Here is a 19,419-nt window from a genome sequence, read left to right as displayed (position 1 = left end):
CATCCAACTTCATTCCAGAGAAGCAGGGTTGCCCAGAGGAAAGAATATGAGCTTTGGAGTCAGATAGACATGTGTTCAAGTCCCTGCTGGGTTCCTTGGCCCAGAACTTGGCCCTTTAGAATCTCAGTTAACACCTCTGTAAAATGGGTATTATAATGATCTACATCATGGGGTTTTTGCAAGGATAAAGGAGGCAGTGTCTGGTTCACAGTAAATGCTTTCTAAGCTGTAGTTATTGTTTTTAAGGATGAACAAGAGAGACCCAAACCCAGCTTGGGAGAAGGAAGTACAAGCTGGTTTCTCCCTTCATTCCCACTTCCAGAGTGCCTCTGCCCCAACTTTCCTTGAAAGAGATGGTGGAGGGAGTTGGAGCTCTGAGGGCATAATCATCATGGGGCAGGTGAAACAACAGTTCCAAATGATGTGGGAGGGGGAATTCTTTAGAATTTGGTTAAGAATCATATTGAGGTGACATTTGGAAAGCACGATGGTAGCGCTGGAGATCTGGTAACCCTTCTCCAGCTTCCTGGGGCTTAACTGAGGAAAGTGGACAGAGGACAGGCTAGGGTTGCTTATGACTCCAGGAAAACTGGATGGATATTTGTAAATTGTTTGCACAGTAACTCTTATTTTCCCTCTTACAATAGTTTTGTGCACGTGTTTGGGCTTTTCAATTAAGCATAAAAGCCCCATTTTTTTGCATAAATTAAAAATTGCCTCAATTGGTCTTCATGGAGCTAACAGTAGGGTGTAAAGCTCCCAAATTAAGACACTGAGAGTGCATGCAGCATAAATACAGCACAAGCAGGTCAATTGTGGCTGGGGTAAGTGAAGACTATCTGTCCGTTTCATCTCTGCCCCCCCGAGTCACAAAACCCTGTCATTGGATGTCATGCATTCATTCAAATATATTTACAGAGCTGAGGATATAATGATGAACAAGACAGAAGCCCTGTCTTCATGGAGGATGGAGTCTAGTGGAAGAAGTAGATAATTAAGCAGCTTCTTTATTTTCAAAAATAACTTTGTTTTGATAGGAAAATATGTCCATATTGTTCAAAACCTAAAAAACATAGAAAAATACTGTGAAAATGCTGTCCGATAGCTGGGCCCCAAGTGCCTCAGTTTCCCTCCTGGGAGCCCAATATTTCTAGTTTCTGAAGTAATTTCTAAGCATGATCAGTACAATAATCGAAAAGTACCAGGTGCCATGAGAGTACTTTGTGGGGGTACCTAAGCCAGTCCAGGGGTCAGGGAATGAATGAAGGGACAAATAAGTGTTCCCCTAGGACCCTGATTCTGGGGAGGAAGAAAAGGAAAGGTGAGGAAGAACCCCCAGCCCTGGACAGCTGATGCCTTAAGCCCTTGCATAGCCACCAGCTGGCCAGAGTGTGCCGTGACCCCCAAGGCAACTCTATCCCTTGCTAGACATTGATCCAGACATCACCAGTTAGTCAAACGGCCGAAACGCCCTGCGGTGGCTCACTGCGCTTAGCTTCAGACCTTTCCATTTGGAATGTTCTGCCAAATCTGCAAATACTTGGGTATATACCAGAACTCACCCCCTGATCGTTGTTCTGAGAAAAGGGAGCTCCGACAAACTTTGAGCCACAGGGTGGAGAGATTGGCAGAGGGATTGGGAGAAGTCTACTGGGAAAAATTTCTTCCTCTCTCTAAGCAGCTATGAGATTTTCTGCAGTATCCATCACCAGAAAGAGAGTAGGGTAATATAATAATAAACCTACAATGTGTCAGACAAAGAGTATCTCCTTTTGGGATGGGGGTCAAGAGAGGCTGAGTGACTTGCCCAGTTACCTAGCCAGGGGAGTTGGGATCTGAACTCATGTCTGCCAGGCTCAGCGCCCTCCCAACCCGTGGCACCCTCCTGCTCCTCACAGTAGCTGTGATGCTTGAACAACGTATCGTCCCCTTCAGGGCTCCTGGGGAGGCCCACAATTACCCCACACTCCCCCCTCAAGTGCCCTGAAATTCCAGGGAGAAATCATTTTACCTGTCAGGGTACTTCAGGTACTGTACCCTGGCCTGTGAGTTTGCTAAGGGCCTAAAGCAATATATTAAAAAAAAAAAACTTCAAAAGATTTGTTGGCTCCAAATTTCAATATCTTGTAATAACTCACGGTAAAAAAAGAATATGAAAATGAATGTATGTATATTCACGTATGACTGAAGAATTGTGCTGTACACCAGAAATTGACACAACATTGTACATGGACTATAATTCAATTTAAAAAAATCAAAATAAAAAAAAGAACCCCTAAAAAAAAAAAACTGCAAAATCAAAGTGAATAAATATTTTAAAAGATAGCTGCAGAGAGATTCACATCTACTAGTTGATCATAATTAAATTCAACTCTTATATAGTTATACATATAAACATGGTATAATAAAGATTCCCAAGAATACAGTGAACTATTTTTTTTTCTTAATAGAGTTCAGAATTGCAATAATCCTTCACCTATTGAAACAACAACGACAACAAAATGTATATCCTGTATGAGAAGTGAGGCGCGTTTTGATGTGTTCGCTGTGACATAAGGTATTAGGAAGGTCCTGGGGTGGTGTGAGGAATCTGGAGAAGGGCAGGGGACAAGTGCTCACCTCCCAGCTGCTCTAAGAGCAAGTCCACAGCAGCCAAGGCCTGCACTGCCAACCTCCCCACGGCAGCGGGGCCTCTCTGGATTTCTGTATCCCAGGTTTAAACAAAGCCCTGAGGGATGCCTGCCCAGCAGGCTGAGCCACCAAAGCTCTGGGATCAGGGAGAACAAAAGCAGAGGGAAAGCAGAGTGCTGACAGGGCCAGAGGCCATCGGCCGTGGGGCTATAAAGAGCAGGGCCGCAGAGGAAGTGGCACCAGATGGAGACCCAGACTGTGCAGCAGGAGCTGGGTGAGTAAGGCTCTGGCGGGTGTCCTGGTCCTTCTTTTCCTTCCCCTGCAGAGACAGGCTCAGGAGGGGGCCCCGTTTTCCTGCCTTGGGGTCAGAGCCTCCTGGGATGGTTGGAAAAGACTAGGGGACTCCAGGGGGAGGCTGCCTTCTCTTGCTACTCCAAGAGAAGTCACTTAAATGACAATAACCACTGCCCTAGCAGCCATGGCTGGGAGAGGGCACGGGACCCCAAGAAATGACAGGATCCTGGGGCATAGGGAGAAGGTTCGGGATAGGAGCTCAGAAATGCTTATTCCGAGGTTCAGAATGGAAGGATATATCATTGAGTTTACCCACATCAGTCACTGGGCCAATGCTAGCCAGAGGGAAAGGCCATGAAGGGCTGTTCTGAGTTAAGAAAACGGATGCACACCTGCCTGTCTTCTGTCTTCCCTCCCTCCCGCCTTCCCCCGTCCTTCCTTCCTCTACTCTTCCTCATCTTTTCTGTCTACCTCACTGCTCTGAGCCTCAGTATTCTCCTCTATAAAATGGGGATAATGACAGCACTTACCTCGTAGGCTCATTTTGAAGATCAAGTGTATTATTAATGCATGTAAAGCATTTAGAACAGGGCCTGGCATGGAGGGAGCCATTGTTAAGCATTAGCTATTATTATCCTCGTCTCTTCTTCACTTTCCTTCCATAAGTCTTTTTCAGTGCCACCCATCTCCCTCCTCCAACCCTCCCCACCCCAACATGGGCTCAGCACAGTGCTACATCAGTCACTCAGGAGACCGAGGCCCTGCCATTGACATGTTTGCCCAGGACGCATTCAATAGGAACACAGATCAGTACTGTGATGAGCGCTGGAAATCAGGAGAGAAAGCAAGTCACCACAGGCTGGGGAAAGGAGCAAAGTCTTAGGAGGCAGAGCCAAGGCCAGGTAGGTCCAGGAGGCAGAGAAGTAGGGAGGGAAAGGTAGCATGGCCACCCACAGCTGGTCGGTTTGAGGGCTGCGGGGAGCCAGGTGAGAGTGAGATCACATACTAGTAATATGAAGGGTGTGGATAGATGGTTGCCAAGGAGTTTCTGTTGGGGCATGGGAGACTGAGGCAATGCTGCCACCTATAGCGGGTGCCTGGAGGCAGGCAAGAGGATGAGAGCAACATTTATCAGGGGGGTCATGATGCCTGTGCAGTTCTTTACTGAAATGATTGCTTCTAATCCTTACAAGAATTCTGCACGTAGAAGCTTTACTGACAGAAAACAACTGAGGCTCAGCTAGTGAGAGGCAGAGCCAGGATCCCAACCAAAGTCTGTTTATTGGACTTCAAGCGTCTTTCATTTTCCCCTGTGTTCCTCACCACCCCACCCCCACCCCAGAGGCCATGACACTGGTGTGTGTTCTATCTTCCAGAATCCCTTCCAACCACCAAGATGGCTCAAACTAACCCCATGCCGGGGTCTGTGGGGCCATGGAAGGTAAGCTCATCCCCATCACACAAAAACAGGAATCCATCAGGGCAGGGGGTGTGATACTACCACAGAGCAGGCCCCAGAGCTGCGCTTTTCCATGGGGCAGTGACCGACCAATAAAACACCAGCTTGTAGGGGAAGGGTCCACGCAAAGTCCAGATGCTGTCTCAGAAAGAATCTCAAGATGCCCTATTTGGACAGAAGAAGGGTGACCCTGGAAGCCTATGATGGGTAGGAGATGATACCTAGTTTTCTAGGTCAACTCTCCTCCATACTGCTGAAATTATCTTAAAACAGAGCAGCCCGAGTGGATTATAACATGGAGAAACTGAGGACCCAGAAATGAGGAGAGATTTGCCACCAGACCCCAAATAAATGATTGGACCTTTGTCTCTTGACCCCAAACCTGAGGTTGGTTGTAATCATGGCCTGAAGTGGCTGATACTTAGCCACTGTTTCCCCCAACACCCTTACCCTCCTCATTGGGTCAACTCTGAGTCTGGTTCACAGCTTGGGGAGTTGTCCCCTAGCCAGATTCAAGAGCCAAGTTCTAGTTCAAGGTATGAAAGGGATTTATCACAACTTTCCCTTTACACTTTAGATTTCTATAGCAAGTGTGGCTGGAGAAGCTAAGAAATAATCCGCAGAGAGCCCCTGGGTCTCCCAAAATCCTGGCCTCTGGGCCACACTTATGCAGGAGGCATGGTGGAATAAGGGTCCACGAGTCTTTGATATGTCCACTGGGCCAGCTATTGTCTCTGGCAGACCATTCCTATCATAAGCCAATCCCCACACCTCATTCCTAGATTGGGCATGTGAACACCACCAACCAGTGGTATTACTTCAAACTCCTTCTTACTCTGTCTACACTGGACGAGATCTCATCAGGTATCCTGGGCTACAGCTAGTGATGGAAAACATAGGGTCAGACACAGGTGAAGATATTGGCCTGGGCCTCTGTTTTTCCTGATGTACCACATTCCAGCTCTGTTTTCCCATTAAATCCCATTTCAGATAACCATCTATGACCAGGAGAACTTCCAAGGCAAGAGGATGGAGTTCACCAGCTCCTGCCCAAATGTCTCTGAGCGCAGTTTTGATAATGTCCGGTCTCTCAAGGTGGAATGTGGCGCGTGAGTATGGACCTCGGCAGAACCTCAGGTTCCTTATTTCTGGTTGCTTCAGACATGTGACTATAAAAGTAGGAATCAAGGAAGAAAGATGTTTCTCCAGACTCTAATCATTGCTGGGAGAGAAGCCTCCATACTGACGCAATCTCAAAAAACAAAACAAAACAAAACACTACTTGTGTAATTCAGTAACTCGAAGCTAAAAGAAACATGAATGAGACTCTTAGTGCCTTGGTACTCTGGGGGGTGATTAAAGAAACATATACCATGAGGCAGGACAGCAGCGGTAATCATTTCTGCGTTTCTGGAGACCACAGGCTGCAACCTGGGGTTGTCTCAGAACAGCCCCAGGCCCCTTGAGTTTTTCTTCCCTACAGAAAATCCATAAAGAGGAAGATTATCAAGCTGAGGCCTCTTTACAGCTAACTCACCTCCTGCATGTCCCAGAGCAGACACTGCTAGCTAATTTCTCTGTAAAAAGGAACTCAGTCCCAGGGCTTGGACCTACATTAGTTCCTAGTTAGTCTTCCAGCAGTGTCTTGGTGGTGGTTAATCTCCCTGGCGAGGAAGATCCTTTCTTGTTTTGTCTTCTTACTCTTGGCGGGTTAGTTGAGGTCATTATCATCAGCCTGAAAACATAAAGGCAAGAACTCTCCTTTGGCTTAGACAGAACTGGTTGTTCATGTAGATAGGCTTCCAGAGATTGTTCACCTCCAAAACTGAGCTCTTTGTAAAGTATTTTGTAAAGTATTTTACTTTAAGGGTCATCAGTAACTGAGACTTGGTTGTGAAAAATTGATCTGAGGTGTTTTAATAGATAAGGTATAGGTATGTATTAGATGTGCAGGAGGAAGGACCCACAAAGTGACAAGGAAACAAGAGGCTAGTTATCCATCAGCTATCTAGTCATGTCTTTGCCTCCTTTGAAAGAAGCCAGTACGTTTGGCTGGAGCCAAAGCAATAGTCAGTCACTAGACCCCAAACCTAGAGCCCCAAGTAGAGAATAAGGTTACCTGGAGAAAAAGGAAATATAACTTTAGCCTCACTTTGCCAAAACATACTACTCAGGGCAGTGAAGTAGACCTTTTCAGTGGATAACCCCAAAACAAATATTGCATTTATAAACCCACATAGTGTAACTGCCAGCTCATGCTCCACTTCTTGTAATAGATGTATTACTTTGTATGGCTCTATTGGAATTGGCTTGATATTTTACCCCACTATTAACATCTAACACAAAAGATGCCTTCTCCCTAAGGCCACATAAGCTCTGAACGCCATGAACAAACATCATTACTTGTCTCTGGCAGCTGGATTGGTTATGAGCATACCAGCTTCTGTGGGCAACAGTTTGTCCTGGAGAGAGGAGAGTACCCTCGCTGGGATGCCTGGAGTGGGAGTAATGCCTATCACATCGAGCGACTCATGTCCTTCCGCCCCATCTGTTCAGCTGTGAGTCCTTGAAATTTTCATTTCTGTGCCTGTGGTGGGTGGGGCAAGAGAGTGCATGTGGACTGACAATGTTATTTCCCATCAGTTATGCTGAAATGTGGCAGGAAGAAGGATAAAGTGTAAAAGAGAAAAGAAAAACACTGCTCCCTCTGTTTCTAAGTCTACCATTTGATTATTTTCTGCTAGATGGTCTTTTAATTAAGTAAGGGCCTTCTTACTTGGGTGGCAGGAAGCAGACACTCTAAAGCTCAGATCTTCAAAAGTGCAATCAGATAACTAGTAAGAGCACTTACCGTGTAGGAAAAGTAGATCCTTGACCAGTTAAATTTCAATCTGTGCAGGATTTTACCTAGGAATGGAAATGCCGAAGTAACCCTTTAGTAAATGGGGATGACTGAAGAAATAGGCAAATCTTTCAGTGTCTCTTATCTTTGATTCATAACTTTCTTGTTTCTAACACTAAGCATTATTTAATTATGCATCAGAATGGAATGCTTCTAGTCTTTGGAGGATTTCAAGCAGAAACAGGATGATCCCCCACCCCCAAGGGTGTGTCAAAAAATGATACCTATATTGAGTGAGGCTGGGCTAAAACCTTTCCAAGTATTTGTCTGTATCATGTGATTTTTCTCATGACTTTAGTTGTCAATGATCTCACCTTAAAGTCCCACCAAAATTAAAGTAGTAGAGATGGTAACTCAAAAGCTCTTGAACTAAAAGTATTTATTTCCCTAACTGGATGTGTTCTCATCTCACTTTAACTCCACTTTTCCCGCCTCTAAGGTATAATTTACACATAGTAAGATACACAAATCCTAAGTTTATATCCTCATGATGGAATGTATTTGAAAAACATGTATTTCCATGTAACCAACAACTTAATCAAATATAGAACAATCCCATCACCCCATAAAGTCCCCTGGTGTCACTTTCCAATCAATTGCTCCTTTCTACTTTCTATTACTAGGGCTAATTTTGCCTACTTTTGAAATATCATAAAGGTTAGTCCCTGCCTTCTTAATGCTTGTGTAGTCTTCATATACCCTACTGGACATTTACGTTGTTTCCAACACCGTGCATGCACACACACACGCATGGGCTTACTTTTCCTATTAATTTGTGGGAACTTTTTCCATATTAATATTAATCCTTTGGTTAGCTATGTGATGCAAATATTTTTTTCTGCTGTCATACTTCCTTTCAGCTGTCTTTTGTTGTACTAAGGCATTTTATCAGTTATTTGTATATTTTGTATATGGTATGAAATTGGATTAAAAAGGATTATGAGTAATTTTTAAAAATCTCTGTATTGCCTGAAATATTTTTACAACTAATGATGTACTTCCTTCTGTAAATCAGGAGTTTTGAATTTGAAAAATGTGGTAAAGAATTACAAAGAATGCCTTAACCCTGGTACTAAACTTCTTTTAATTTCTGTATTACAGAATCATAAGGAGTCTAAGATTACCATCTTTGAGAAAGAAAACTTTATTGGACGCCAGTGGGAACTCACTGATGACTACCCCTCCTTGCAAGCCATGGGTTGGTTCAACAACGAAGTTGGTTCCATGAAGATACAATGTGGAGCGTAAGTGCAAAAACATAGCTGGAACTCATTCCAAAGTACCTCTTGTAAAATGTAAGCTTTGTGAATATTAATACATCAATGGTCATGTCTTACTTGATTTCATACATTGATGTCATATTGGCATGACTGTCACATTCTAGTTATGAGTAATTTTGATTCTAAGGTTCTTGGTATCAGCTACCACTTAAAGTCAGTTTTTCCTACCACAGACATTCCTCTACAGAAGCAGCATTCATGTTAACTATTCTTGTCTCTTTTTTAATAATGAAGGTTAATTTTCAGCTAGTTGTAGCCATCTGCTCACAAATGGTACCTAGCACATTTAGGATGGCTATTGTTTTCTAAGCCTAAAAGTACTCCATATCATTGTCTTGAGGAAAGAGGCTCAGGTTTTAGGGTTTTGACCAGGTTCCTAACTAGTTTTAATAATCCAATATGTTTGGGTTTTCTAGCTGGGTTTGCTACCAGTATCCTGGATACCGTGGCTATCAGTATATCTTGGAGTGTGACCATCATGGAGGAGACTATAAACACTGGAGAGAGTGGGGTTCTCATGCCCAGACTGCCCAGATTCAATCGATTCGCCGTATCCAACAATAGTGGATTAAAAGCTCCAAGTAAGAATTCTTCAAGCATGAGACCTTGCTAAGCAATCTAGAATGAGTTTTATGTTCTGCTCAGACGTTGCTTTCAAATGTTAGCTGCTGAAATCCACAATAAATGTCATTACAAAAAAAAAAAACAACCCAACTTTGTAGACTGAATTAACTACCTTGCTTTATAAAATCACACTTACAGGGCTGAGAATTTTTAGACAAGCTTCAAATAAACCCCAAATTCCCTTGTGTCCTTGCAAGTCACTTACCAGGCCAAGGACAATGATTCCCTATTTCAAAGAACACTAAAGCATATAACCCAAATGTATCAGTCTACATAGTGACAAACACACTTTTGGTGAATGTTTTTGCATCTTTCCTCATCCCCCACTCTAGTAATGTTGATGTTAGCACTGCTTTTTTTTCACCTTGTGACAAAGCAATGCTAAACAGGATGTTTCCCATTTATGTACTGCCATATTGCTTAACTGCTTAGTTCTTAATTTCAATTGAAAGAACATAAAGTTCAGTGTCATGCCAAAAAGCAGGATAGCTGCTCTCACAGCTGAGTTTTCAATATATGTGCCAATTCCAAGCACCTTAATAACCTGTATAATCACAAAAAAAAAAAAAAATCCATGACATAAGACCATGCTACTTTAGGACTTAAATTATTTGTACATCTGACCCTTTAAAAAATATCCGTGTCATAATCTTAACTTAGTTTTCAGTAATTTTTTTTAAATTAAAGCACACAAAAGATAAGACAAACACCTCAGAAACTTGAAAATTTTTTATTCAACAATGTACACTTATTGTCTCTTAATTTGATCTACAAATTTCTCAAGTTTTTTTTTCTGATAAAATAAGTAAATCTGGGTATGGATGTAGAGTGTTTGTAATTTATATTTTTAAAACACTGAACATGAAGTAAGACATCAATAAGGAAGATCATCACATAACTGACACTTCCTCAGAATCCATGACATCAGAAACAGCTATGGCAAATATGTAAGCATTCAGCAAAAGGGTAAATTTCTAGCCACTGTTCTTATATCTAGAAAATCAGCCTATCTTTTTGACTGGGCAAAACAAACACTGAAAATACATTTTTTTAATTGGGAGAGGGAAGGAAATATATCCTCTAACATGGTTATAGCCTGCTAGTTGTCCTTTCCCCCAGATTAAGAGGTAACTCAGCTCCTAAGTGCTGATGCACACAATACACAGAAATTACTTTGCTCCTCTAATATGTTCTAAGACTGAACATGTGATCTACTGACAGGTGCTGAGGAGTAGCCATAGCCATCTAAGATGATGCTACACTCCTGCATTCATGCCTTTTAAGGCCATGCATTACGGGCCACCTCTTAAGTCTTGACAGTAGACTTAGCTTTTAACTGTCACTCAGTGAAGATACAGAAGGAAGGGTTTTGCTGTGTTTGCAAATCAACAACATACATCAGGAGCACACTTAATGACAGAGAAGTAATCCTACACGTAGGAAAAAGCTATAAAATGTAAATACTTCTTTATCTAGGAGCAGATGGGAAATACCGTTAGTATTATCTCTACTTAATAAACTTATTAGCCTCGTCTAGAAAGGTTCGGAAGAGAATACAAAACAATCTTTTAAAAAGATGATTTGACAAAATCTGTCCAGTACATCTACACAAACTTTTAAGTACACATACATGTGAAGTAAAGCTATTTAGTACATGCAGACTGCAGCAATTTAACCAAATTAGCCCAATTTTAAAATTTGCTCTAATAAGCTTGGGCAGTTTTTAAGATACGTATTATCTTTAAAACAACCTGTGCTTTGATCTTTAAATGAATGATTCTAATGAAGTCAATCATTCACTGAGTAAATCAAATTTATGCTAAAGCAAAGGTAAAAAGGATATCCTACCTTTAAACCAGGTTTAAGACATAAATTGTCACAGAACTCCATGTGGCAAAGGTTCTTCATTTTTTTTTTTTTTGGAAACTGCACTGTTTTTATTTTTTTTAATTTTTTTTCCTTCCTTCATTTCAGTTTCAATTACTTCCCATTTCTATCTGACCAAATAAACCAAAAGTTCACTGAAGAGTATCCAAGAGTTTGTAAAGCTGATAAAACTGCCCTATTTCAAAAAAGCCCTTTAGAAGATACAAGTCAAGCTCTCATTTAAACCTAAGTTATTTATATAGGTGCCAGTTTTCCTCTCTTCTAGTCCCACTGATGAGCTAGCCCAGAACTGTAACTTTGAGTCATGTTTCTAAAGATGGTGAAGCTCAGAGCAGCAAATTAACAAGGATAGGTCACTTTTGGTAATGACACACAAATTGAACTTTCAAAACATGTGCATAGCTTTATTCATCTACTTAGATCTAACCTTTTCATGGAGCTTCGGGAAAATTCGAGTGTGCAAAATGCATTTCTAAAACGTAATGCAAGCAAAGCTTTTCACATTTACACTGGCAGGAAATACAGAGAAACTAACAAGTCACAGTAGGGAGAGTTCAGATCTTTTTTTTTTTTTTTTAATGACAATTGCACAGTTCATTATTTTGAGACAATTGTTGCAGACATAAATAATTAAAATTTTCTAAGCAAGGTGCTTTAACAATAAAAACTTTTAAAGTTGGAAAAAGCCAATAACTTGGATCATAGCTCACATAGAATTCCAAATTAAAGTGGACTCCATTATCTCCCTAGATTTTGCAAACAATGCTTTTTATAACACTTTACAACACTAAAGGAAACAGCAGGCTGAAACTCTTCAAAGCACACAAGAAATGGTGTCATCACATTACTTGAAGGTGCTAAGGGGAGAGAAAAAGGAAGTGAAGAATGTTCTTACTATTTCCCACTACAGAACAGCCACTAACAGACTTAGGGATTAAAACAAAAACAAAACCAAAGTAAATTAAATCACTTTCCCAGTTTATAAAATAGTTCCAGTTTGTGACAAGATCTATAACTTTTAAACAGAGAGCACCAGTTGGGCGATAGAATGAGCATTCCATACTGCATAAAAATTCGTGAGGTGGTAAGAACCATCAACTATCTCAGGCATGGCCTTTCCAATTTTTTTTTAAATATACATGCAAGGCACATTGATATAAAAATAGATCTCTGGCCAACAAATATATTAAATAAGCAAATTAAAATTTTGGCTTTGCAATATTGGCAACATCAAAATATAACCAGATAGCTTTGGACCACATCTTTCTCATATTCCTCCACCCTGTTTGGTGTTTTTTCCTCCATCACATTGGGCTCAATCTCCTTCAAGTTTGATTATGTGCTTGAGAAATGACTTTTACTCTTGTCAAGTAGCATTCTACTAAAGTTTATCTTCACTAAGCAAAAATAGACTAGAGAAGCAGAACAGTTGGAGTTTTGATTGATTCAACTAAATTAGATTGGCTTGGGGCATCATTATTTCTCCTCTGTATACAAACAAAAAAAAATTAAGTCCTCAGATTATATAGTAGACAATTGTTTTCTTTCTAAAAGATAGATCAGCAACAAACCAACGATACTACTTCTTTCAAGCCATTCCTTCCAACTCCTCCTTTTGAGGCAGAGAGGGAAAACAGAAGCAAAATTAAGATTTAGAATATTTTCAGTAGTAGAAGACACTTTAAGGCCAAAAAGTGTAATACTAACAGAATTTGTATTTTCTTAAGTTAATGTCCTTCACAGGCCAATACCATAAATAATTACTTGTACTGATTACCTCCAAAAGAGAATTTTTAAATTCATTCACTTTTGTTAGTGGCTGTGCTACAGGAAAGGTATCAAAGCAACCTATAAAGGTACGGTTTATAGTAATGTAAAAAGTGCATCACATTCTTGATTTTCAGTTTCTCATAGCAGCAGCAGGATTAATCCAAGACAGAAATAATTGTTTTTTCATTCTAAAAATGCAACAATACCTAATGAAATGTATTCAAGATAATGAAAGGACCCTCCTCTATAGAGGATGAAACAAACTAACAAACAAGGGCAAACTAAAGGCATTCACTCATATTTACATATTAAAACCATTTTTGTTAACATCAAGTCTTTACAGCTAGCAAAAGAAATATTTAAGAAAACAGACATTACTAAAGCAGTATCCATTTTTGGAGCCTTTGTTTAGCACCTGAGGAAAAAAGGATATATGGAAAGCTATATAATTTACCTCAAGTTGGTTTGTTGGTCTGTAGAGTAAAACTCTTGATATGCAGCGAAAGTGAAACTAAACTGGAAAATAAATGTTTGTAGCTACTTTAATAAGGCTGTTAGAAAAGGGATACTGCAGTATTATAAGATGGCTTTAGAACTCTGGACATAAAATTTTATGGATAGGGAAGTCTGAATCAGCAATCCCATATGTGAGGATGGCTGCTCTGTAAGTTTCCAGCCCATCATTGCTATTTGACACTCCTAGTAATGCAAAAGCAACAAACCATTCATGGTTCACCGGGTGTTTCTATTGTGCAGACTACTTTAAACTCTTATTCGCGAGACCCTTTTCGAGTACCAAAAGGGTGTGAACTTTAATTTAAACCTCAGTAAAGTAGTGCTTTTGAACGAAGCCAATGATTCATCATTCATTAAACCAACCCAGGGTGGTCCTGGTTCTCACACATCTCAGACTGATGAATATTTAAAAAGCAACATTTTAAGATACTTAAAGCAGAAGCCCATCTTTCTCACTATAAAAGAATCCTGGTGCTCTGTCAATTAATTAATGAAAGTAACGTTGATACTAAGAACTAACGACAACCTATGTGTCTCTGCAAACTGAAGAGCAGCTATTATTCTTCTAGTTTTGTCCTCTGTCCCTCCCCTTTAAACAAATATCAACACTTTGCGGGGAAAAAAAGATGAGCAAATTCTACCTTCTTTAAAATACAACAGTAAAATTATGGGTAGCGGTATTAAGACACTGCCTGATCAGAATCTACATCAACTGTTGCAACATCAACAGACCTGATGAGAACATACATTTGTCCCAATATAGTGTGTTTCATAATTAGCACAGGATATAAGAGGGATCATGTGTTACTTGAAGATATGGCCCAATGGTATAATGATACCCATAATTCTAGGAATTTGGACTTTTCATCTATTTCTCTGAGGAAGAAAGCCTTCAAAGGATGACTCCTTCCTTGTTTAGTGGAATTTAAAATCAAGTAAAGTCCTCTTCCAGATTTCCTTGACTGTGGCCATTTGGTATACGACAATTTCACACTAAATGGCTTTTTTGTGTTTTAAAAAGTTTACAGCAAAAAATAAATCATTAGATGCCTTCAAATGAATTAGCATCAAGCCTACTAACAACCAAGCATGAAACTACTGCTGCTATGTAATGTTGTGTGAAGAAAACACATTTTATATTGTGGACAACACTCATAATTGAGCTTTATCATATTTTCCCTAGAAACTGTTACTTGAAAAAACAATGCAGCACTTTTTACTTCTTTATAAAGTTTTCGCAGATTCTGTGATGATTAGGTAAGCAGAGGATTAAGAACAGCAAATTCTAAAATGGAGAGAAGCTCTCCAGCCATTTACTTCAAGAAAAAAACTGGCATTAACAAATTCCTAGTTATTGTCTTTCCCCTCTCAGAAAGCAGAGGAGGAGGAAGGGCTAACTATAGATGCTGTAAATACACTGTATGTGAAAGCTCATTACTAAGGTCAGAGGAAAGGCTATGGAATTAACTTCAGTTCAGCAAAGTGGGGTGAATAAAGAGAAAGGTAAATACACCCTGTCTTTTGTGGGGAAGGGGAATTATTCAAGACATCTGCAAAAGAGTGGTATGTGACACAGAAGCCTACGATCAAGACAGATTTAAAAAGAAATCTTCACCCATAATTAGTATCTTCATAGCTATTAAAAAAATAGGTCATGATTTCATTCTTAGTGCCATTTTTCAAATACTACCCTTTTAAGGATTAAAACCACCTGACTTTATTCTGTGTAATGAAAACAAATGGCACAAAATAAATACAAGTTCATTCTCTGAATACTAATACAATGTCTTACACACATTCATTTACTAATTTTTAATATCTCCTTCTCTCTCTCATACACAAGCATTCAACACACACACACAGAAACACACACCTTTTCAGTCTTTATAATGGAGGGATGTTAAAAATCCCCTCTAGACTGTATTTGGTTTATGCTACAGTACTAATACTCTGAGTTGAAGAAAAATTCTTTATACCGAACAATAACACATCAATGTTATTTAAATGTGCTAAATTAATCACAGCTGAAGTTTAGAAGCTTACACAAAATAATCAGAAAACAGATCAACTCTTAAGTTTTTTTTTTTTTTAATAAGTGCTCTGTAAGGAATTGTGTGAGGACCTAGGAAGAAAGATTGCGACAAGTAGAGTTAAGTGTTACCAAACAGCACAAAGGAGTTATGTTCCCAAGTCCTGCTTGTACCTAGGCAAATAAGCCCATTCACCCAATGCCCAAAAAATACTGACAGTTAATACGATGGGGCACTAGGGTTTCCAGAAGGTTAAGAGACATTCCTAACTTTATACCTCTAACCATATAATCAAAGAAATTTCAGTGGGGAAATCAAAGTGAAATGTTGCATCGTTTCATTTAGAAGTGAGACTCTCAAAAACCTTTGGACAAACAGAGAAGGGATACATTCTTTTTGGCTTCTCTAAACATGGGAGGCCTAAGCGGTATGTTAAGGAAGCTGGAAAGCAACCTCAGCTTTCAAAAGATATTTTAAAGTAAGTGTTGCTTCTAAAGTAAAAATTCAGATGGGGGCTTTTTTTTTTTTCCTTTTAAAATATATATTCATTCAACCTCTGTATGTCACAAACCCAGAAAGTTTCTTGTGAGTTGTGAGACAGAAGAGCTTTCAAATTCCAGGAAAACAAAATAGATGTTTTAAAAAAGGAAGGGGAGGGGGGCGGGGGGGAAGAACCTGGCCCTAAGGCGACAAGTGGTTGGTTACACAAGGCAATTGAACACACAGCAGAACTTTAAAACCTATAAAACAAACTGGAGTCTTTTTTATCCTTTAATCAACCTTGTATCTTTTTTTTTTAACCTTTTGAAAATTTTTATTTAAAAAAAAACACAAAAACACAGACTTCTTTCACTTCAGTATGTGGTATGATGCATTTTTCCAGTTTGTTCAATGCTTTAAAGCTCAAGGATGCCTCTGCTTTCAATTGTACATGGGCCTGAAGCATCCTAGCTTTTGGCAAGCAGGCAGGAGACTCAACAAAAATCAAAATAGAACAAGGCAGACTAAATGCAGGGCACATCTGTAAACATATTATACATTTGAAAATTACAATATCAGTAAAAGTGATACAGTTTACAGGTGAAATGAAACTATCTGGAACTGGCCTACCACAAGTTTCTGAACCTGGACTGATACAATAAGTTATTATATATATATATTATGTATAAAAGTTTTGTTTACATCAAGTGGAATTGGCAATCCATGCTTATACTTTTAAAATCTAAGCAGGGCAGAAATCCAGACTATAAAGATATTTTCTCTACTCTATGCCGAGTCCAACAACTTCTTTCACAAACTACTTATTAAAAGCCTCAAATAATCAACAAAACAAGAAAACTCATCCATACTACAGTCGCTCAAAACTGGACATTTCTTACGCAAAAGGGTTGAGCAAAAGTAGTTACTTTCTCCCCAAATACCTAAGGGGATCCAGTCTACTTTTATTAGAAGACTACATCTCTCTATATAAATGCCCTGCTATTTTAACCTGTATTTAACATACATGGATATACTAATTTCGGTGTGTGTGTGGTGCGATGCTATCTATGTCAGGCCAGAGAACTTGTTTTTATGCCACTAACATCACCCAATCTTAAATTGGACCCTTAGTTTTTGCACACACAAAAAAATTTATTTTAGCATGCTATATACAAGCTGCAGTGCAACAGGATGGTAATGTGATAAGACAGGGCTAATGCTCTTCTCTGCCCAAAAGAAAATTTCCAGAATTTCACATTATTGTCCTTAAAAAACCCATTTGCTCTAGTAATAAAATATATTTATTAGAATATAATTAGAAGCTAATAAGCTCAGAAGTATAGTTTGCATGAAAACACACTTTCTATAGGCAGGGTTTATTATCTCCTTACTGGCTAAAAACATGAAGTTTTATAGTTTTCATGGACTTTTTTCTTCCCCTTTTAAGATATATCTGAGAAATTAAAAGAATTTACAGAAAGGTACGGAAGTTTTTCTTCAGATGTTTGATGAAAAACAAGAAAAACAGCACATTTAGTGTTAGTGACAGAGAGCAAGTCTGGAGCACCTACAGTTGAAAAGCAGAATATATTTTTGCTCCCACTTATACAATTACATTAAAATATGGGCACAGGAATATTTTTCCATGTATTAAGTATCTAAAGCCAATTGTTTGTTCTGTAACTTTTCTTCAAATGACACTTATGGATTTTTTACTATTAAAGTCCAATATGCAACCAAAGTCAAGTGAACTATGTACCACCAACTATTCCAGAATTGTAGAACTTCAATTCCCTCCCCTTTTCCCACCCCACAAAAAATAAAAGGAAAGAAAAATATTTCCCCAACACCCCACAGAGGCTGCTTAACTCCTGGCAAGACATGCAAATCATATTAAAAAAAACAAAAAACAAAAAAAACCCCACCCCTGCAAACTTCAAGGCATTTATCCAGCATTCTCGCAGGGCTCAAAGTATAACCAAAAGATCAAGGGAAGAGTGGGGGAAAATGTTGAATCATTCTGGGTTCCCCATGATTAGTGTATCACTTTAGTCACAGAACAAGATAGAGATCTTTTAAGTGGATTTGCCTTTCCAGTGGGTCATTTGTTGCCCAAGTTGATGACAGCAGGAACTTTAGAACCACGCTTGTTAATAAGTCCATATTCATTAATCACTTGCATTCACACTTAAAAACAAAAACTAACAAAAGAAAAAAAAAACTATTCAGTACCGAAGATTAAATAACCATGTGTAGTCTCTTGAAATAAATTTGATTCCTTAAGAAGTCTAATTACTTTCAGTTGCCTTTTTTTAAATAACTATATATATATATGTATATATATATATTTGTATATATTATCCTGTGATTCTACTTATGGTTCCTCTGCTGCGTTGAAGATCTAGGAGCATAAAAGCCTTGTGTCCCCCATGAACGGTGGCTCTAATGCTGCAGAAAGGTTACAAATAGGCAGTCTGGTCCTTCATTGATCTGGACTATCCATGGCTTCATTGTAAGTGATTATCCTTTTGGGATCTGGAGGGTTAAAAAAGAAATACATAAATAAAAAACAAGCTCTAGAATCTTCAAATGCCCATGTTCAAAAACCAAATCCCAAAGAACCATCATCATTTAAACTTCCCCTTTTATGAAAACACAATTTAAAGATCATTTCCTCTTTGTATTAACACAAGTGTGATCCACTTTTTCTTAACCCAATAAATAGTTCACTATCCCAATGGATTCCCAGAATCAGGGTCTTTCTTCTAGCCAGTGAGGGGCCCCAACACCTACAGATTAGAGGGTTGAATTCAGTTAACAAGGATAATTTGTTTCTTCTGATTATAAAATGAAAGTAGCACAACTGATAAAAGCAGACAAAGCTTAAATTTGTCAATGATTCAATACTAAAATAAACACTTTGATTTATTTTCTTCTGTTCTTCTTAGCAAAATGAAGTTAAAATTTATTTTAACCAGTGTGGATTCTCTAGTAAGGAACTGTTCAAGTAGCACATAGCACCAAAAACTTCAGATTAAATTAAGTCTGCAAAACTACCAATTATGACTTATTTCTTCCGTCTCATTTCCCATACACCACTAGACTTTATTCTCAGCAGTAGCAAAAATCCGTGGATATCCTAGGTTCAAGTATAAAACAGTTACAATGTGTCTGGGCAAAGACTTCAGTGCTATTTTAAATTCTTAATGTTCATCTGTATGCTCCCCTCTTCTGGAGAGCAAAGATCTTATTACATACTACTATGTCTACCTATCCTAAGAACTTTTTAAAGTACACATGCTTTAATGAAAAATAGGGAGCCAATAACTTGTCACCTAACAGAAAAGTATAAAGGCCTGAAAATAATATTGAAGAACTCCAGCTCACCTAAGCAACCAATCTTAGTCCATAAATAATACAATATCCTTTTTGGGACTCCAAGGGACATCCACTAGCAACTTGCCATGGAGATGATGATGCTCATTCTCAACAATTAATAGCCATTTTGGAGGTAGGTCTACATTTGCAGGGTATATTTGATAGTCT

At 39.0% G+C, this 19,419-nt stretch overlaps 2 protein-coding genes across 2 annotated transcripts in view; one reads left to right on the top strand and one right to left on the bottom strand.

Moving 5' to 3' along the window:
• The first annotated feature begins 2,835 nt into the window (after positions 1-2,835).
• Positions 2,836-9,383, top strand: CRYBA1 (crystallin beta A1). Its single transcript, XM_006184950.2, has 6 exons — positions 2,836-2,905; positions 4,302-4,366; positions 5,375-5,493; positions 6,801-6,942; positions 8,388-8,530; positions 8,983-9,383. The coding sequence occupies exons 1-6, from the start codon at positions 2,875-2,877 to the stop codon at positions 9,128-9,130; spliced, it is 648 nt and encodes a 215-aa protein (XP_006185012.1). The 5' UTR covers positions 2,836-2,874; the 3' UTR covers positions 9,131-9,383.
• A 523-nt stretch (positions 9,384-9,906) lies between these two features.
• NUFIP2 (nuclear FMR1 interacting protein 2) overlaps positions 9,907-19,419 on the bottom strand; it is a 29,631-nt gene continuing 20,118 nt past the window's right edge. Inside the window, exon 4 of the mRNA XM_006184951.3 lies at positions 9,907-18,408. Coding sequence (XP_006185013.1) covers positions 18,356-18,408 — 53 coding nt within the window. The 3' untranslated portion in view covers positions 9,907-18,355. The remainder of the gene's footprint in view (positions 18,409-19,419) is intronic.

Source organism: Camelus ferus, chromosome 16 (assembly GCF_009834535.1).
Source record: "Camelus ferus isolate YT-003-E chromosome 16, BCGSAC_Cfer_1.0, whole genome shotgun sequence".
Classification (NCBI taxonomy): Eukaryota; Metazoa; Chordata; class Mammalia; order Artiodactyla; family Camelidae; genus Camelus; species Camelus ferus.
The sequence above is the reverse complement of the archived record's forward strand: the minus strand, read 5'-3'. Positions and strand labels throughout refer to the sequence as shown.